The 22,221-nt window shown below is 41.5% G+C and overlaps 1 protein-coding gene across 1 annotated transcript in view; it reads left to right on the forward strand.

The window, feature by feature from the left end:
• The first annotated feature begins 1,011 nt into the window (after positions 1-1,011).
• The window catches only part of clasp1a (cytoplasmic linker associated protein 1a), a 92,894-nt gene continuing 71,684 nt past the window's right edge, over positions 1,012-22,221 (forward strand). Inside the window, exons 1-2 of the mRNA XM_056388841.1 lie at positions 1,012-1,163; positions 3,877-4,616. Coding sequence (XP_056244816.1) covers positions 4,419-4,616 — 198 coding nt within the window. The 5' untranslated portion in view covers positions 1,012-1,163; positions 3,877-4,418. The remainder of the gene's footprint in view (positions 1,164-3,876; positions 4,617-22,221) is intronic.

Genomic DNA, 22,221 nt, shown 5'->3' on the forward strand with positions numbered 1-22,221 from the left:
TCTGATTCTGAACACCACAGAAAACTGTTATGTACTTTCCTCCACAGTCACCTGACCTCAACCTTATTGAAAATTTATGGGGACACTTGAAGACTGAGAAGCCAAGCACCCTGTGACACCATAAGTAGCTTCGTGGAACATGGTCAGATCATACTGGAATAACATGAGTCATGAGGTTTTGCGCAAACTTGTGGAGTCCGAGTGCATACTGTCATTAAAACAAAAGGGGGACAAACCAAATATTGAGATATACAGATATACTTATATGTACATTTTCCAAAGATTCAACTCAAATTGTTAAATTGATATTTTCAATTTAATTAAAACATTACTATTACTTTTGAAACAAATGCTAATAGGAGTATCTTGGCCCCAGACTTTTGGGCCCCACTGTATGTGAGCGATGTTTTTTGGGGCCCAGATCATCTATATGCATCAATGAACACAGAAACCTTAAATCATCACTTTTATCTTTTTTTTTTTTCAATATCTCATTATTGCATTTTTTAAATGAGGAGCATACAAAAACATATCCAAACCCTCACCCATATACAAAGTAAGTAGATAAGTAAATAGAATATAATATAAATACAGCAAGTAAAGAATTAGGCTATAATATAGTGTACAAAAAAAAAAAAAATTTTTTTTTTAAAGGAAAAAAAGACAGAAAGAAAAGGGAATTAAGTTCAGTAGATCCTAGCTCTCAGGGTCCATCAGAGCGGGATATGTGCTATTTAGACAGTACTGTTATCCTATAGCAGTGTGTGTGTAATTTTCCAAGCTTAATATGTCACTGTCTTAGAGTAAAAAAAGTAAGGATGTTTGCTTGTTGAATGGGAGCTACCTTTGCAGTGCACATGAGACACTGACTCGGTGTTGTCCAGTAGATGTCGCTAGATGTCGACTTATACACATCCATGATACACAGGGTTTTTTTTTTTTTTGCATTGCCATGCGACAGTTTTCCAAGTGCCAACATCATCCCTGGATCGACTGCGCCTGCGCACGACGATCCCATTCTTGTCCTGCAGGCAGCATTCCGGGTGGAGAGAGTGAGGGAAAGAGAAAGACACAGCGGAGGTTTTGAGGCCGTAGACTGTTTATTTACGACAAGAAAAACGAGCTGTATGTCCAAACCCGCCGCGACGCTTGAGCAGGATATGGTGAGTAGACACATGTGTGATGTAGAGACACCTCCTCGTCTCCGTGTCACATTTTGTCTTTGTGCTGCCTGTGTCTGGCTGGCTGTTAACTGACGTTTCATTGAAAGGAAGGGCTCCGCTTGGGGCTAGCTTTAGCTTTTATTCCCCACACACCTACTTTGTCTGGCACATAGGAAAGGTTAGCTAGATGTTATGTAGAGAGAAAAAGGAGCAAGGGTGTTTCATGGCCGTGGGGGTAAAACACAGGGGAAGCTTTTGTTTGACGTGAGCGGTGTCTGAGAGCTGCTTAGGCGCTCCTGCGTTTGGCATAGCTAGCAGTGATGGTCAGGCTGTGAGCTAGCTGGAGCTCAGCTAACGTTGCACAAAAGCAGAGGTGTTTGTGTGTGTGTGTGTGTGTGTGTGTGTGTGTGTGTGTGTGTGTGTGTGGGGCAGAACAGGTATCCGTCTGACAGGGATGAGTAGCTTGTCAAAGTTGTAGTATAAACTGAACAAAGGATGGTAAAATTACAATATAATTTAAGGTGGTATGTTAATATAACAATTCTATAACAAACAAACTGAAATGTTGTTGACACATTTAGCATTTTTATGCATTAAATTCAGTTGTTAACAGCTTATGCGGCCTTATTATATGCGTGTTATGCTACTGCTAAAATGGATTACACTCAGACCAGTGCAGCTTTTTCAACATTTATTTACACTTATACACACACACACACACTCTCTCAACTCTGCATATACACAGTCATCTGCAACACATGAAAGAAAATAATAACAAACAAAACAAAAAGAACATAAAATCAACTCAAAACAAAAGACATTCCACAATACTCAGACATTTGCATACAGCCTGCAACACTAGTGGTTCCACATTCTAGATGTGCATATAAATCTATCTTGAATTAATTAGTGAAAATTGGAGGTTCTGACATTATTGTTTTCACAACATGATTGCACTAATAAGGAGAAAGTATTTTGCAGTATGGCACCAAGAAGGTTATAGTCCAGTGAATCTGCTCCCTATCTTGCTCCCTCTCAACATGCAGGTTTGATTTTCACCTCCCAGAACAAAGGCCCACATCAGATAGGGGTTGTTTAAGCATTCCTCTCTGGAAGATAATCTTGTCACACAAAAAGGTTTGGGTTCTCTGAAGGGAAGGAGCCCCCACCAGCATATGATCAAGCAGTCTGGAGCCGGAGCCAGTAAACAAATTACAGTGACGTCCTTGAGTCATATTCATCTGGAGTTGCTGCTGAGGCTCAACCTCTCTGTGTTTCCATGACAGTAGTGGGTTGTCGAGCTGAGTATTTGGAGCTGTCGGAGAGGAGAGGAAAGAAGAGGAGAGGGGAGTAGGGAGTTGTGGGTGTGTTTGGGTGAAGAGATTCATTCAGAGCTTATCATCTGTCATGTCGTTTTGGTTTGTAATGTTGATTTCTCTACAATTCTTCTTTTTTAAAATTCTTTGTGTAAAATTGTTGTCTAAGAAGTTTGGCTATGACTCTACTCACTGGCAGCTGCTGTGTTTCTTGGCAACATTAATTAACACAGCGCTGGTGATTTACTTACACTATGGCCAGAAGTAGTCAGACACTCAAACATTACAACAATATGTGGTTGTTGCACATCTCGCTTCCAAACCGTGATGATTTATCTGCTGCTTTAGCAGCCTCCACTCTTCTGGAAAGGCCCTCCATCAGATTTTGGAAGCTGGTGGCAGGGATTTGTTCCCATTCAGTTATAAGAGCATTAGTGAGGTTTGGCAATAAGGTCTGAATCACAGTCAGCTTTCCGGTTCATCTCAAAGGTGCTGAATAGGTTTCGGGGCGATATTCAAAATGTAATAAAAGTAAAGTATTTTTGATATTAGGAAAGCTATTACATATGGTGGGAAATATTGCACGGCCCAAGACTAGTGTTGGATGGCATTGAGGTAAGGGCTCTGTGCAGGGCAGCGAAATTCTGCCATTTAGAAACATTACTCGCAACTAAGTCAAAAATTGATGAATTGATTTCTGTCAACTGACAGAAAAACATCCGGCAACTATTTTGATAATTGATTATCTTACCATTTAAACCATTTTCAAGCAAAATGCCAAACATCATCTGATTTCATCTTTCCAAATATGTTGGGCTGGGTATCATTCAAATAATTTTGATGTCAGTACTGATAGGATACCTTGACATAGATACCGATTTTAAACGATACTCTTTTCAATACCAATTCAATCAAATTCATTTTAACAAAAAGAAAATTACAATACACATTACAGTACAGATTTTAGTTTCTCGGTCTCTTACACACTCAAATATGTTTGTGTAAATAAACAGCCAGTCTTTAGATCTTTATCCAAGCATGCTGCATGCTTATTGGCTCACTGAGCTTTTCTCATTCACTCCTTAGATATTGAATGACAAGGCGTTTTTAAGGTTGATATCTAGCCCTTTTTGGCTGTTTTCTGACATTTTAGTCTAAATTAATGATCACACAAATAATCTGCAGGTTTGCCTCATTGTGTATATCATGTTAATGCTAGTAGATAAACTGCTCTCCTTTCAATTTAAGCTCAAAACTGTGAAATTGATTTTAAGTGGTTTATTTTAAGAGTACTTTTATGAACCATGAGTCTAATCACTAATGAGATTTATAATTTAAATGAATTTGATAATGATTTGACTCTGTCCTATTGTCTGCTGTCCTTTTTGCTCCTATAGGGCTCTCCAGGGCAGATCCCGGGACAAGACATGGATCTCTAAGCTAGTCCTCTCCATCCGTTTCCATTTGCTGCCGTGCCTGCTGCTCTCCTAAACCGCCTCCTCTACCCCTGCTGTAGCGGTTTGGCTCAGGCTCCTCTAAGAAAAGAAGAGGAAAAAAAAAACCCAAGTGGGAGGGTGTAGTAAACTTTCCCCAGCTGCTGTCCAGACACACACATGCTGCATTGCTGCCATTCCCCAAGCCCTGCTCCATCCATCCCTAGGGCACGGCCACTAGCTTGCTAGCGTGCTAGCACTTGGCACAAAACGAAGGCCTGTCCTCGGGTATTAAAAAAAAACAACAAGCAGACTGTGTACACTTGCCTCTTTCTATTTTCTCCCTTTTCCGGGTCAACCAGCCACATACCCAGCAAGTGGGGCTCCTTTTGTCTAGCTGTCATTCCTGCTGCTCTGAGCAGTAGAGGATTGCTAGTAGCCAGTGAGTCAGTCATTCAGCGAGGCAGACTGAGGAAGCCAGGGGGGCGTGTTTATCAGAGGCCAGGATGATGGAGCCCAGCATGGAGAATTGCCTGGCCCAGGTCCTGCAGAAGGACATGGGCCGACGGCTGCAGGTTGGACAAGAGATCATCGATTTCATCTTGGACAAGGAGAAGTCTCATGACCTGGAGCAGGATCAGACGGCACTGGACAAGATGGTTGACGGCATCGCCAGCTCTTGGGTCAACTGCAGCAACTTTAAGGTAAACTCCATTAGTGACGCAGTAAACAAAGGATTATGGGAGAGTGTAATAACCTTTAGTGCAAATAAATACCTTTTTATGATTTCATATTTTCATTATGTTTACGACAAAGGTGTATTGCTGCACTCAGGCATCTTCAATTAACAACTCATTTTCCACCCACTGATATTTTTTGAGTACTGTGGACTGACTCTCTTCTCCTTAATGTCAGCGGTAGTGTTTTGTACACAAGTGTTTTTCCTTCTTTTTATTAGGAAATGTCTGTCACGGCTCATTCAGTTGTGATTTATGCGCATCTTTGGGATAAAGGGTTCAGAGTAACTTTAGTTTTTTATTTTCCTCTTCTCCTGTGTGTTTAATTGAAGTGTTGATGTGGGTTCAGGTGGGCGGGCTGAGAGCGGTGACTGCTTTGTTGTGACATCACAAAGTTCCAGAAGTCCTGACAGCTGGTTTTAAGGCTCAGTTTCTGAATACAGGCTGTGTGCATTTCTCTGTGGACTGAGGCTTTGATACTTTCACAGTATTAATATAGAACCTAGACCTGATCTATAATCAAACAACACATGGACATCTGCCTTCAGACTATATGGACCTTTAATTCTCTGACTTAAAAATCAGTCATTTAGGTGATAGACTCTGTTTTCAGTCGTCCAAACACCACTTCAAATCAAGTACCTTGAAAACAGCTGTGCTCCAGTGTGAGCTTGTTGCAGAATCTCTTTCTTCTCTGTGTTTAGACAGCACTTCCATTTCATTGTACAGCCATATAATGACCTCTGTTTAGTTTGTTTAAGGAGGAATTTCCAGTTTTTCTGTCTGTTTGCTGTGCAGTAAAATGCAAAAACGTTCTCAGGCAGCTACAGGCACATAACGTTATTGTTTCGCTTCAGCGTGGTTCACATTCTTCTTCTGTGATTGATTGTGCATTATTGTGGAGTTCAATCTAGGTGACTGTTTTATTTGACCCTGAGTCGTGATTACGTCAGCAGTTCTTTCAGTGTCCAGCCACAGGTTGCTTTCTCTGCCCTCAATGTGAGAACACATTGTTTACTAAAGCTCTGATTTCATTTCAGAATATGCTGCTTTTTGCTCCATGTGTGCCCAAAAATGTCATAGATCTCTGTCTGAACAAAGCCGGACCTGCCCCCAATGCCCTACATACTGGAGTACACAGTGTTTTTTTTACTGCTAGAGTCTCTGCAGTCTCTGTTCCGTGGTGCTAAGCTGTCTCGGGATGGTCCTTTCTGTGTGCTGCAAATCACCGCATTTGCCGCACTCCTGTGTTTTTGCTCTCGGAAGTCTGGCACATGCCTGAGAGAAATGGTGATGAGCAGCCAGGCTGAGTTTGAAATGTAAGTTGAGGACATGGAGCGAGAGGGGGCTTAATTGGATCTGGCCTGCGTACAGCTCAGATGAAGGGGTGCTGGGAGGCCAGAGCTGGCAGATATGGGGCTTTTGACTGAGGAGTCAATACTTGTGGTTGTAGACAAACCTCCCTGCATTGTGCCAAGTTAAAATTCTGCCCTATTTTAGGTCTTTATCATATAATTCTTTAGTTATTTTTCTTGTTGTAAGCACTAGTGGAAAAGATGCATCCTTTCTTCTTTGAAAAGCTGGTGGAGGCTCAGGTGAGTCAGTCTGTCAACCTGTCAAAAGTAGGTGATGATGTGTCTCTTTTTCAGGTTGCTAGAAAAACACATCGTTCCTTTTTTCAGTGGCTCTATTTGCTGTGTTAGTTGTTAGCCCATCAGAGATTGTATCCTCAGCACAGGCCAAGCCGATCACTTGGTAACTAATGTGGAAAGTATTTAGTTTGAGAGAGAGAGGAGGGGGGGTTGGCTGATGGATTCATTCACCATAAATGGAGGTTTGAGGGGTGGTGGAGGGGTGGGGGGGGGTGGGTTGCCTCTAATACCAGGCAACTGTTTTACAGAGCTTTACAGTCTTTTACACTCCTCTAACCTAAACTTCAGTGTAGCATTCAGTCAAAAAGTGTGCTTTCTTTGCAACGCATACCTTTTTGTGTTTAGATAACAAACAGTGGATTGTTGTGTAGATGGACAGAGTCACTCAGTGTACTCCTCCTCCTTGTATATCCCTGACTGGACCTTGTTTAACATCTTGTCAAGCTAACAATACATTTCATTTCTGAGACACAGCACAAGATGGATTAAATAGTACAAAAATTAAAATGTGTACAGCAGCACTGGTACTGTATCTCAGCTGTTCTTCCGACACAACACAAGCCTTTCCATCATTACTAAAAGAGAAAAATACTACATTTGTTCCAGTTTGCAGTTTCAAGCAGGAGTGCAGAGGGAAGACATTTTGCATTTCCATTTTGTTGCATTTGCTCATATTGCAATGACGATGAAAATAAGATGAATCGGTCAGCACTACTTGTAAGTATCAAACCAATTCAGTCAGTCCATAAAATTTATCAAAGTTGGATACCCATTCATCCAAATTAACCCCACTTGGAAATGCCTTTCTCTCAATGAGCAGACAGTATGAACATCACTGATTGGAATTGGCATTTAGGTGGTTTCTGAATAGAGCGAGAGAATAGTGTTTCGTTCACATACAATTTCAAATGGAACGAGTCATGTGTGCGTGTAGATGGACAGCTCTCGATGCAGTTGTCATTTTTCCAGAGCGATCTCCTTCTGTGTTTCCCATCCATCTCAGGGTGTGTCGAGCTAGCAGCCACCTCCCACGTTTCAGCTGCTAAATCAACTCAAAACAAGACGGCCTCCGCCTGCTGATTGGCTCATTAGGAGCAGCATGTTAGTGAGAAACACACTGAATTTGCTATGATGGTTTTGTAGATAATTGCAGTCTCTTAATGAGGTTATATTTAGGCTGGTAGTTGTGTGTTTTTGTGTGTCTGCTCATGTTATATGCACAACCCTGCTTGATGTGAAGTGTTCCCTGTGTTGTCCTGTACTATGTCATGCAGAGGCCACGCCCACCTCAACACTGTTGCAGTATGAGCCTGTGATCACATAGAACACGCCTGGATCACATGTCATTAATTCATATCAGTTGCATTTTTCATCACATTTTCTGCCATTATCTGACCCCGATACAGAAGGCACGGCACTAAAATAAGCTTTAATCACCATGCCGACAACACTGACTGACTGCAGTGGTTCAGAATGGTGGATTTAACAAAATAATCTTACTACTTTTGAATGCTGATCATGCCCATAATTATCAAAAAAATAAAGACCATTAAATAAAAAAGGGAGCATCGCTGTCTTCTTGGGTCGTGCTCGTAGGTGATGGTTCAATAATGGAAAACTCACTCATTGTTTGATTTAAACAGAACAAGACATGGGCATTTGGAGAATTTTAATTAATCAGTCTTAGAAAAGGCTCACAGTCAGAAAAGACTACAAGAAAGAATGCATTATATTTGATGGACATCTTCCCTCAAACATGCTCCCGTTTGACAAAGACTCGATCACTGTTGACAGATTTAGTGCCGTGTTTAACTCACAATGCTGCAGGACCACAAAACAGCAGTAAACAAACAGTAAATAACGAAGTGATTTGCACCTCAGCCCCCCTCTCATTCCTCCGTTTTTAACACCTTTCCAGCCTCCAGGAGACCAGTTAGGCTCGTGTCAGTAACCATCCATCACGTCACCTCTTCCCTGCGTCCTTTTCATCTGTCTGCCTCTGCTTGTGCAGACCTGAGCCTGGGAGCCGAGCTGGTTTACTAACTAAATAAATCCAGTCTGGCAGGATTGGTTTCCAGGTTGTTGAGCATTGAAGCCATTGCTCAGACAAGCTGGTGCCACCTGTGATGTTGTCCAACAATGTCTGTGCCGGGCGGCCTGAGCGGACCACAGGCGAGACTTTTATAGGATCAGTGCTGATGCACACAGGCGTGTGCATGTGATGCACTTTCAGGATTTTGCAGCTGCGGCAGGCAGGTTTGCTTTTGGGGTGAAACAACAGCAAAAACAAACAAACAAAAAAAAAAAAAATGAGCATGGACAGACGAGTCATGGCCTTTTGTTTGTGTCTGGATGTAGAGTGTGTGTCTGTAGGCACCAGCTGAAATCCTCAAAGACTGGACAGATGATTAGTTGTAAGGTACTGAAACACTGAAGCAGCTAAATGCTCGAGGGTGCAGCTGAATCACATCTCTTTGAAGTTGCACTCATAAAACGCTGTTTCTGCTGCCCTGCGGGGGAATATAATGTCTCAACAGGATATGGTAAAGGCAAGAGACCCATTTCCCTCTGGCGACATTTTTAGGAGCTTACATTCGTCTGCTGCTAAATGTGATGTGGCTACCTGAGATAAGCAGGAGTGATGTGGTTGTAGTCTAATATAAGTATGAAAATATGCAACTCTGAAAGCTTTGTCAGCATGGTGAAAGGTTCACTTTAGCCCCACTTACTGTCTCACTCTGTGATATATGTTATGTTATAAAAATATAAGCATAAATGTAGGGATCATGGTTTTGATTATTATTATTTTATTAAACAAGAATAGGTATAAACCTAGTACATAGCTTAGGGCTACTCCACTTGTTACCTTTCAGTTACCTTTCCTGGCTACTCAGAGCTGCAGGGAAATGGAGTTGCGCTTCTAGTTCAATGAGCCTAGCATCCATTACAGCAAATGAACTGAATTTATTACATGTACCCTTATCGCTAAAGGAGGCAGAAGAATAACTAAACATAAGACACACCGAGCAAGAGAGAGCAGGAGAGAGGGAGGGAGAGAGAGCAGCCATTGCTAACTGCTAAAGCTAAAGAACCTAGCATGAATAGCGTGTAAACAACAGAAACACCAGCAACTGGAAATAAGACAATACTCTTACTGCAGCACAGCAATAAAAGCCCCATTTAGAAATAAAGGGTTTCTGTCCAATGAGAGCCTCCGTTGTTGAGGTCCAGGCAAAAAGTCTCTACATCTAGAAACAAATGCAATACATTGCTATGATATGAAAGTTGACCTGGCAGAAAGCGACTCTGAAACTGATGGTGAAGCAGTCAGCTAAAGAGAAGACAACACTTGTTGTACAGAGTGGAGCTTCTTCCCTCACAAACTCTTTGACGGGTTCAGACACCAGCTTGCCGAGAGCACTTTAACCACAGAACAGGCGGGCATGATTTTGGCCTGTCATCAAGTTGCTCATAGAATTAACGTTAGCAACAGCTGATGTGACCTGTCGCCTGTCATGTTTGTCATGTTGGTCAGTTAAAGTGACGCTCAGCGAGCGAGAATGAGGATCTGCCGTTTCCAACACTGCTCTTTGCTAATGATTATTGCTGTCAGAATTTAGTGAGTTTGTGTATTTTGCCAAATAATTTTTTTAAGAGTTCTTTAAAACTGTAATTTTTACTCTTGTGCAGTTAAATGCGCAGAGGAGAACAGCTGTCATAAAGAAGAACAGGGCTGCAACACTAGCATGCTGAGCTAGACAAAACACTGAGGAGTAAAGAAAGGATTGGAATTTAGCTAATAACAGTCAATTCAAATCTTCCCGGCCCTGCCCCGACATCTCTAGATAAATGTAAATGTACAGTTACAGTGCTTTCAGAAAGTCTTCATGAGATATTTCGACAGCTTTATTTTAATTGTTAGCAGAAAGCTGCAACATACCAAAATGTGAAAAAAGTGAAGGGGTCGGAAGACTTTCTGAATAGACTGTAGGTATTAAGTGATCTATCATGATCTCTCAGACATCTAGTCCATCTGCTTTATAAAAGTAGCCCCTGGGTTCATACAGAAAATAATAACTCAGTAAACCTGTAGAGACTCTTGACTATAGAGACAGTTCAGCTCTTCAAGAGGATTGATATCCTGTTTGTCTTCTCCTCATGGTCTTAACTTGATCAATAGCGTTTCTCTTTCATTTATTGCGCCGGACGTCGTGGAGGTGGGAATCACCTGTGTGTTTGTAAGTGTGTTTCTGTGTGTCAGTTTGAATGACAGGAGCAAAACCATAGAGGAGCCTCTGTAACCTTTGTGCTAATACTTTGCCTTAATCAACCTTGAACAGCTGAGTGTGTGTATATACACATACACATATATATGCAAAAAAACACACCTGTCACATTGGATAGCTTCTCCATACTCTGTATTATGACTCAGAGTAAACTGATTGTTGGGCAGTGTTTGATGAAATCCTTGTATAGTGCCTCACACATTATCTGTGAGAGCTCATGTGCTTCGAGTGTGTTTGAGTACCAGATCAACGTCAAAGTCCACTTCCTGTAGGCGTTTCAGCTCAGAGGGGAACTTTGGATCTTTGGCACGGTCCCACGTTAAATGTTAATCCTGAACCATGTTCACTTTGTGAACCCTGGGAGAGCAGAGATTTGTGCAAAGCTCAGAGAAAAAGCTGCGACATGCTGCTGAGGAAAAGCCTTCAAGACGACCCTGAGCTCTCGTGTTCTGCCCTTTGCTGTGACATTGGGCTCATTTACAAAACACAAAAGACGAGTGTGTGACACACAGATTTATTGGGGGTGGTAGTGTTAGAAATTATGAGTGTAGTATAAGTAGTAGTATAAAGTCAGAAGTTTGTGTGTGTGTATGCAGCATGTTATAAATGAAGCAACCTCCACCATGCATGTGTTTTGTGTTGTGGAGCGTTTGTTTTTGCAGTGTTCAGTGATGGTTACATAGAGCTGGATGATATACTGTTTTCTGAAATGAAACTAGATTGTCTGTGGTTTTTGTCGTTAGTGTTGGGATCTGATTACCGGTTTCATTTTCATTCTGGTTTTAATTTAGCACAGTACCATTGTTGAGGTTGTTGTGTAACTAATCCTTTATTGAATCAAATATCAATGTACAAGACATTCAGGTAGGGACAAAAACAAAGTACCAAAAAGCACATTTGTCAGAACCTGGGTTTGGGGTCTTTGAGTCGCACTGTCAAATACTATTTAACTATGAATGTTATGCTATGTTACTTAAACTTATTTTAGCTTAACGTAAATAGATTGTAATCAGGTAACATTTAATAAAAGCCTGTTTAACTTAACACTCATTTTGATTGCTGATGAAGAAAACATAAAAATTCTACTTGGAATGATAATATAATTTAGATTTGACTGTCTCAAAAATATTAACACATAATTAATTAATGTAATGTGTTAGCTGATTCAGTGTCTCTCAGTCCTGTGTAGTTGGTGTGTCAAAGAGTAGATGCTTTAATTCTGGGATTAATGGGTGGAATTAGTCCTTTATGCAGAATTGGCCACCGTCAGAGTATCGACATAGTTAAGCTGCAAAATTAAACGCAGGTCAACTCAACATTGTATTTCCACCAGTTTTAATGTTTGCTACAAAGATGCACAGTTGAATCAATCTAGTTTTCATATAGATGTTTAAGGTTTTGGGGTAGAGAAGCTGTTCCATCATGCTTTGGTGTGAGAAGTAAAATAAGAAAATAAGAGGGAGAAGATATAAAGAAATCCGCAATGTCTAATTTTGCAGAATGACAGAATCAAAACTAACTCTATATTGAATCTCCTTTTATAGTGGTGATGGGATAGTTAGTTAGTTGTGTGTACAGTGAACCTCCCTGCCTGTGGTGGGTGTGAGTTCAGCAGGATAGAGCTGTGTGTGTCCAACGACAGTGGAGCCAGCTTGGCAACAGGGCTGCGCCATGATGTAAATGACGCAGCAATGGATAGAGGGAGCATCAGAGAGGAGGAGGAGGAGTGCAGACAGTGTGTAATGTAGTGATGGGCCTGATGCTTGGAGAGCCAGTGTTAAAGCACCCAGCACCTGGATCCACAGCAACTGGCCTTTTCCCTCCGTCTCCGTCCATCTTTCTGTCTGTGTTCCTTTTTGTTCTTGTTGTTTTTGTAGCTCTTCTTCTTCTTCCTCCTTTAACTCTCTTCACTTCTTCTGCCCTATTTTAAACCCTGTGAAACATCCCCTTTGTTACCGCTCTCACTGAATGCAATCTCTGCTCTCCTGGCATATTTAGACATTGCACTGTGTAAAAAAAAAAAAAAAAAAGAAAAGATCGTTTTGTGTGTCACCACCACTGCCAATATCATTGTCACCAACAGCAGCTGTAAATCCCTGTGTCCTGATGCTTTCCCTCCCATCACTGCCAGTAAAATTCAGTCCAGTGGTGGGACACTTTGCGGCGCTGACCCCAATCATAATCTGCTCTTTTATTTAATCTGCTCAACTCAAGGCTTTTTTTTTCTCGGTTAAGCTAGCATTTCTCTGCATGTCTCAGTGGCCCATTTCATCAGGTCTCTGCATGTCAGCTGTTTTTCATTTTTATTAAATTTTTTTTATTTAAATTTTTTCAACAAATCCATGTTTTACGTGAAAAGTGAGACGCGCCCTCCCTAAATCCTCTGATTGCAAATTGAATTTGAAGTTCTATTCAGCAGCAGTCGGCAATTAATGAGCACAACAGTGTGGCAGATGGAGGGAGGACGTGGACCACTGAGAGTGCTTAGGGTGGTTAGTCTGGCCTCTGCCAGTCGACTCTCTCATTACAGCAAAATGAGAGATGAACGAGGGGCCTATAACTCCTATCACCACTGTACTGGGGCCATTACAGCCAGCGCAGTGTGATATCCTGACATGACTGATGACTCTGTTTGCAGACTAATAGATGCCTGCACCCTCTGGAGGGGGGGGCATGACTGACAGTCATGTGGTCGTGTTTATTGTACATAGGCAGCATTTTCAGATGATGATGATGATGATGAGACCTTTGTGTTTATAGGAATCCTAATGCTTAGTGACTTGACCTAAATCAGAGTGCTTGTCCAGTGGTCAGAGTACCAGTCTAGAAGAAGCGTAAGTTCAACATCACACTTAATTCCTTTACTTACCAAAAACTGTCTCTAGTGGTAGAGAGCAACCCTCTTGTTTTGCTTCTATTTCTATCACTTCTTTGCTTCTACTGAAGTTAGCATGCTAACCAGCCTGCCTGTCCAGTCACTTTCTGATACAGAGTCACTGTAGCGTCCAGTCTGCTCAGAAGACATAGTGCTGCTCAGAGGAAGTATTATTACCTCTTGTATTATAAAGACAACAATTCTCAGGTAACAATCACGACCAGCTGCTCCCAGTAAGAAACCATGTTTGGCCGCAGAGAAGACTACAGATAGCCTCTTAAACATTGCATTTTTTTTTTCTCAATAATTTAGTCAATTTCTCAGGAACTGATGTCTGGATCTTGATGTAAAAAATCAGACATATATTAAAAGTGTAGACTTTCTACACTTGGGTGCAGATCCAGATGATAATCTGGATTTCACAGACAAGTCTAGGATTGTTTGGCCTTGGCCGAGGTACAAACTCTACCGAGTGCCATTCTAGTTTAATCTGAACATAGACAGATCTTTGCCAAGAAGGAATCATTTGTTTTGATCTATAAAAGATAAAAAACAGAAAAGACAACAACCACTGTAGTAAAAAGAAGAACTAAACCATGTAGATGAAGAACAAGTTGAAGATGATTTGGTAACAGTTTGGATAAATGTGGTGACGCAGCGGGCAGAGGAAGGTTTTGCTTTGTCAGCATGGTTCTATGGTTGGTCCCAGCAGGTCAAAGTGATACTTACTCAAGTTGACTTAACTAAACTCAAAGAGCTAATAATAAAAATGGAAGTAAAACAAATTAGGTCTGAATAGAGTCACATTACATCAGACTGAATTGAGTACAAACTAACCCTTCAAAATAAGTTGTAAAATGAATTATAAACTCAGAATAAAAGTAAAATATTTGTGACACTCCAAGACTTAACTTCTGTTGTTCGTTCATTTGAAATTATAGCAAATAAATCTCCATGAAGGGGAAATTAGAATGATTGTAAGAAAGTACAGAAATGGTACAGAGGTTAGTTTGTTTGTGCTGGTGTTTCTGAGCCAAAAAACCAAGGCATTATGGGTGCAAGGGGATGGATGCGGACATCTGATTTTCCATCCTAGAAAAATATGATGAATGGGAAATCTGCAGTCTAGACTGATGCTCATATTCATATGTGTTGGTATATAAGATGATGAAATCTCTAACGTGACGGTTGACCAGAACTGTGCAGTAAAAGGGTGAATTGAGTGTGAATGATTTCGTTTGAGAACAAGTTGAGTGGGGAATGAGATGCAGAAATGCTGCAGTCATATTTCCCTCACTGTGGCTTATAACAAATCCCATCAGGTGAGGTAACACCTGAAGGTTTGCACACTGATGTAATTCACTTACTTCCTTCAGCATATTATCTCAGTTGGACCAGCTCCCCCTCCCTGCAGGAGCAAGTCACAGCACATTACAGCTGTGACAGTAGAGGCCTTTTTAAACTTGTCTCGGTGTGTCTTTTTGTGTGTTTGTGTGTCTGTGCCTGAGCAAAGAACCTGCAGGGATCGATCAGCTGAGTGTCAGTGAGAGTTTGTGTTTTGTTCTCGTTAGAACACTGGCCCTGATTGTGTGTGTGTGTGTGTGTGTGTGTGTGTGTGTGTGTGTGTGTGTGTGTGTGTGTGTGTGTGTGTGTGTGTGTGTGTCTCAGCTTAACTCCATTTTGCAAACAGAGTTTTTAATGTACCACTCTCTGCGTGACGGCATTTTGTCTATATGTTCCTGTTACTGTATGTTCTTCAGTGATCAATGCACAGGTAGACCCAGAAAGAAACCCTGATCCTCTAAATGCCATAAATACATATCCTCCCTTGCTCCATCTCTTGCTTTTCCCATCCTTGAACTCTCTGCTCTTCACTGCTGCGTCATTCCGTCTACACTGTAAATCCCCCCATGTGAAGTGAGTTATACACCTCAGACACACAGCTCATATTTTGCTCTGTTATTCTCTTAAAACTCTGTCGGCTTAGAAAACAAGCATAAGAGAAAGTCCTTGCTTTGCTACATGTTAGTGCTTTTAATTGAGGAGTTATGATGGCGACTTTTCTGCATGGAAACACAACCTGCATTAAATTAAAATCTGTGGCTAAACTGTGGTCAAACTGGATTCACTCCCACCATCCACTGTGGTATATTATTATATATCATCCAAGCCTTAGTTGGAGCTTTTATCCCCAGAAGGCCCCCCTCTCATACTACGCTGGACTTGTTATTTCAGCGACCTGTCAGTGATGTTGTCATTGCAGCTTCCTTTCCTCTAGTGTTGTATCCAGGCACGTGGCCTTGTCCTTTATGATGGCAGACAACCACAACCTCTCCTCAAGCAACTGGATGACATCACGAGCGGAGCAGCACCCAGTCAGCCCTGCCCCGACAGAGGTGACACTGGTTTGACCCCGCCCTGAGCAACGAAGTTGACAGTCAAATCTTCAAAACAGCACACACCAGTCCGCCTCTGTGTGATCTGTTAGCTTCCTGTTATACTTGACTCTAACACACAATACTTCTTACAGAATCTGAAACCTGTATCTTCTAGTTTATTGATAAAGTGATAGACTGACAGTAAACAGATACTGAACAAAGCACATACATTGTGCAGAGTTTGACCCTAAATAGAATTCAACAGCTGCAAGTTGACATGTATGACAGGCTATATAGTAAAGCCAAAAACAAGTCTTTTCTACTTTTTCCAAGTTGTTTTTTGGGCAGTTTTTTGCTTTTATTGTGATAGAGACAGTTAGAGAGGGACAGGAAAGTTGGGGGAGAGAGAGGATGACATGCAGCAAAAGGGCTGGACTGAGCCTAAGTGATATGCGCTCTACCAGGTGAACCACCGGGGCACCCCCTAAAAACAGGTCTTTCCTCATGAAGGCAGCTATTGACTGGTCTTGCGTAAATGCTTGGAGCACCATCTGAAAGGTGGCCACTCTGAGTTAGCTAAATGTGTGTGTGTGTATATATATATATATATATATGTGTGTATATATATATATATGTGTGTATATGTATATATATATATATATATGTATCAGTGACATGTGCCATTAGATTTCAGTGTTTGCAAATCTGCTTTTCACAACACAAACCATGGGTGGCACGGTGGTCCAGTGGATAGCACTGTTGCCTCAGCAAGAAGGTCCTGTTGTCCTTTCTGTTTAGTTTAGAGTTTGCCTGATCTCCCCATGTCTGTGTGGGTTGCTCCCACACTCCAAAAGAATGCAGTTTAGGTTAACTGGCCACTTTAAGTTTGTTTGTCTCTATATGTCAGCGCTGTGATAGACTGGCGACCTGGCGAGGGTGTACCCCGCCCTCGTCCAGTGTCAGCTGGGATCAGCTCCAGCCCCTGTGCGACCCTAAAAGGATATGCGGTATGGCTAATGGATGAATGAGTATCACCACATGGATGAATGAATACCACCACCACGCTGGATTAACAATACATCCTGTCTAACAAACATGTTAGAGAACTATGCTGTGGTCTGACTGGTGTGGAGCCATCATATCGGCAAAGTATCCAGTCTGGTTGGCAGGCTGTGGATGCTGGTGCCGGTTTGTTGGTTTCAAATTTAAGTTTAAAGGCTTTGCTGTTTTTGGTCTGAACATGGCCTTAGCATTGCCCTATGGTCCTGAGTGACTCATCCAGATGTTTATAGAATACTAAGGAAAATCTCCTTTATCCAAACTGTAAATGGAAATTCACATATTTGGTCAGTCAGTAAAGTGTTGAGTCACAGCGGCCTGCTTTGGTGTTCTGTTTACATGGTCCGACTCCTCCTGGCACCTGCACAGGTACATGTCACCCTGCGAACATGTGACAGGACAACAGCCCTGTAAGACTTGGTTTAATCCTGGGATTATACTCTTGAAATTCTGAGGAGTTCTTCACCCAGTCAGTCTTGCTTTGATCATCTCTGCTCCATGTCACTTCTCATGTCAGCCCAGCGGAGCACCAACAACCGTGTCATGTTATCAGTTTGGCCATTTGTTCTGCTGAATCAGCAGCGCCCAGGAAGGAAGCTGCAGAGTGGATTGTACGGCTAATGTGCTCTGTCATGGTCCAATGTGAGCACTGTGGGAGTGTGCTGTGTCATGGACAACAGAGTGTGTTGAACACATACACATACACCAATGTCCTGGCTGCCTTCATATTACAGAGAGATGTGCTGTGAGGCAGATGAAAGACTCGGTACAGAAAAAATACAGCATCACATAAACTAACGGTTAGCTAGCATGCTAGCTAGCATGCTAAGAAAGCATTCATTTCTGTCAGCTGTCATTATGATTGTTTTACACCTGCAGAATAACAGTCTGGACTCAATTGACTGGACACAATTGATTAGTGGAATGAATGGTGAATTCCAGTTAACATGAACACTGGTGTTCCTGGTATGAAAGGCCCTCCCATGATGCACCAGGGTCGTCACATAAGGAAAGTGGTAGAAGAGTTGTCTATCTGTCTGAGATGCTCATGTTTAACACCTCTAGTTCGACCTCTGCTCCTTTTTGAGGCCTCTTATTCCTAAACAACACTCGCTGGAAACACAGCAGGGCTGCAGTAACACATGAATGAATGCTGTTGTGATTGTGTAGCTTTTGCTGACTAATAGCCAGTTATAAATTCTTAGTTTGAAAACATGAACTTTAGTGACCTATTGAGTGGCAGTGATACTGTGGTTATGTACTTATTTTCCTTCTGAATGTTTTTAAAATTCTTTGTGTGTCTGTGGCTAACCATACAAATGTAACTGAGCCTGTGTGATGGCAGCACAATACTTCACTTTAGCACACAGAACAAACCCTTCTCATAAGTGGCACCAGTTGGAAACAAAAGTGAAGAATGTGTTTAATGTTTGAGGCAAATGTGTGAACAGTGATTTGGTTCACCTGAGGGGACTTGACCAGCTCATTTTCAATACAGTGTACAATGGTTGCTACGATTTCTGAAATGCAGTAGTCAACACAGATCATCCTCCTCATAGGTGGCATATTTCCTCCAAGCTATGTCCCCTAGAAACCGGCCACATGACTCCTGCGAGCTGCCTCACTACTGTCACAACTCTTCCTCACAATAAGGACTATCTTTGTTCCTGATTAGTTTGGATTTGTTTCTCATAATTAAGACGCTCATCTGATACTCTGAAACAAGGAGTGTGGCATTTTGATATATATTTTTTTAATATTGTTTTTATTGAGCATTTCACATTGTGTTCAGAAAATTTATCAAAAAAAGGGGGGAAATTAAAATGTAATGAATAAAACTTAGTTGTACAAGATATCCTTCAAGATTCTATTACGCGGTAAATGCTGTATGATAGACTATTATCCATATTTCAGCAATGCGTTGTACATTCGGCACACACATGTAATGCATTCCATTTAACCTGCATCACAACTGTAGACTGTAAATAAAGATGGATGTAGCTTCCATGACGTAACCCATAGGTTTTGAAGCTCAGAGTGAGCTGTTCTGCTGTCGCCATCTTGGCAGTGCATGACCTAACTCCCAGCTAATCCAAAAATGGTCAAAGAGGGGCGGCATGTGTGGGGCCAAGACTTTGTGTATGTGTACCTGTAACTCAAAGAGGCCTCGCCCTCAATTATGCATAACTTGCATAATTGAAAGTTATACATGATTATGCAAAATTATTAAATGCAGTCTGTCTTCCATCTGCTTATTTGTATATACAGATGAGCACTGTGGGCAACTAAGTGGATAATCATACACACACACACACACACACACTATGAGTAATCTCATATACACAGTGCCTTATAATTTATTGGAAGTTCACAGTGTTGGTTTAAAAAGAAGAATAAGCAAATAAAGTAAAATAATAAATTAATTACCTAACTGGATTTTTTTTTTTTTTTTTTTTTTTTTTTTTTTAAATAGCGATATTTCTTGCTAGGCATAGTAGAGGTATGCAAAATTGCACATTGCAAATTAAGAACAGCATTTCACTGTAATGCAGACACAATATTTTATATGTCAAGCGATAATTTTAACATCTAATTTTGTTAGTTTTTAAATACAGCTTGGTCAAAATGCTTTTACTTGATGAGATCATATAATCACTGTATGATTTCACTGTCACTGTTATCTGCCAGATGTGCATCTAGATTTATATCTAGAAGGTGACAGCCTGAAGAACAGAGCCACATACTGTCGGATAAAAAGAAGAGAACATTGATTGACATTTGATGTCTAATAAGATATTGTCCTGATACAGATGGATCAGATCAGATTAATAATGCACTTTCTTTCACTGACCACTTCTGACTCAATCCACAGTGACAGTGTTGATGCTGTTGGTCTCACACCATGTGACAGTTACATTAATGTGGAGACGTGTGGAGTTGCAGAAATACTTAGCTTAGCTTCTTTTCATCTCAGTAAATGACTGGTAAACATACGTCTGACCTCCCTGTGACCTTTATCAGCCCCACACAAACCGCCACCCTCCACTGCGTTGTTGTGCATATGTAGTGTCACCATGACGTCCTGAGTCAGCTGTCTCTCTGGGCCTCCGTGTCCGGTTGTTTTTTGGTCGACACGCTAGTTTTGCTGCCACTTTCGTTCAGACTGTCGTCCTCCAGCAGAGTGACGTCCTCCTCTATCCTGTCTGGCAGGTGCCATGGCAGTGTATGTTTGACACCCTCAGACACCAGCTTTGTGTTAGAGACTTAAATACTGCGACTCAGTCCAAAAACATGCCACACACAGTAACCAGGCTTCAGGTCTTGAAGCTGGAACCTGCTGCAAAGTGTTTATTTTAGGATCTGTGAATGTCAAACGTCCTTGTAGCCCTGCTGTTGTGTTTTAATATTATGTAAATATGAAATAAGTGGATTCAGATAAAGCTTTCAAAGTGTGTGTGTGTGTGTGTGTGTGTGTGTGTGTGTGTGTGTGTGTGTGTGTGTGTGTGTGTGTGGTGTGTGTGTGTGTGTGTGTGTGTGTGTGTGTGTGTGTTTGTGTGCATGTGGTCTTGTTTTACTATACTTGTGGGACCAAAATGCTGAATCCCAGAAGTTTAAATGGCTGTCTGAGGGTTAAGACTTGGCTTTAGGGTTACGGTAAGGGTTATGGTTAGGATAAGGGGCTAGGGAATGCATTATGTCATTGACAGGTCCCCTCAAAGATAGCTGTACAAATGTGTGTGTCTGTACCAGTGTTTGTTTTATGTGTGTGAGAGAAAGTGACAGGGGAAAGACGTGGTGAACAGCGGTCACAGTGTCCTCGGTGGCTCAGACTCTCTCCACTCGACCCCTGTTGAGTCTGTGTGTGTGTTTCCTTAAAACACATAAAAGGCTACAACAGCATTAGCATTGGTATACCATTTTAATCAACAAACCTATAACTGCTGGCTTGTCAAATTGGTTTCACCTATGACAGCTGATACCCCATCCTGCCTTTACCAGTGTTTTTCCTCTGAGTGGCGTCAGTCGCTGCCTGATTTACTACTGCTGCTGCTGTTTTTAGTCATCTACCCGTGGCAAATAGGGCTCATGAGCACCTCCTCTCACGTCACTGCCTGTCCCGTGGTAGGCCACATCTCTACCTCTAGGACACAGCAGGAGTCTCGGGTTAAAGAACATTTGTCTAACTTCTGCTTCCTTGTTTACATTTTCCATTGGGTTTACAATCTTGTTGCCATTTCTACCTTCCAGAAAGAAAAATGTCTCCTCTCAATATTTGTTGTGCCACAGGCAAAACATATCAGGATCTGGCTGTCTGTTGGCTTTGGTGCAGGCTGCAGCTATTGTAACTATCTCTGTGGAATCAGCTGGATTTAACATTACATAAGATCTGATGCATTTTAGCTGAGGCTTAAAAAAAATGGGAAACACATGCTGTATGAAGAAATAGTTATTATCAGGTTCATCAGGGTTGTCAGCCTCATCATTAAAGCCTGTGCCTCACATCGTGCAGACATGACACTGAGATGTAGCCAAAGAAAACGCTACAACATCAGCCATCAGTCCCTTTCTGGCGGATCTTGGCCGTTGCCGGTCAGATAACTCATAACTTTGTCTTTGACCATCTGTAGCATTCACACAGATGTGTTGCCATGTATTTGAATGTCTCCACCTGAACAGATATCATATGTTCGAGATTTTAAGTCTCCCTTAAGTACATTTTTCCCATCGTGGCTGGAAGTGAAAGATCCCTGAATCTGTCTGTGTCTGAGACTCTGATCTTGCAGGAAGACAATGTCACTACACAGATGTTGCCAGTGTAACTTGAACACTTCCAGCCAAATCTGTAGATACGTTGCCAGTTGTAGTGAGTCTGTCGAATCGTCTTCCAGCCCCTGAACTTGTCTCCTTTGTTATTCCAAAACCCCGCAAGCTTGAAAAAAATTTAAACAAATACTTAACCTTAAAAGTTTTAGGTTGACTGATGTTACATGATATTACCACACTTGCCATCTGTTCTGCTAACAAAATAATTGAGTTGATCATATTTGTAGTACTCGTTGTTGATGTCATTATTTGAGTAGCATTTCAATACTCATGCACCTGCGCAAGTGTTGTTTTTGGCTACAGTAGTTCAACTCATTTGACGCTACGTGCACCATGGCAGCCATGACCAGGAAAAGTGATGTCTGTAAAAAATACTTTGACAAAAAAGACGACAATAACGTGCAGTGCGAGGTATGTGGCGTAGCCTATTTTTATTATCATCATCATCATTAAGTCGAATGTATTATTCACGGCCCAACATGGTGTTATGTTATTTTG

Source organism: Seriola aureovittata, chromosome 11 (assembly GCF_021018895.1).
Source record: "Seriola aureovittata isolate HTS-2021-v1 ecotype China chromosome 11, ASM2101889v1, whole genome shotgun sequence".
Taxonomy (NCBI): Eukaryota; Metazoa; Chordata; class Actinopteri; order Carangiformes; family Carangidae; genus Seriola; species Seriola aureovittata.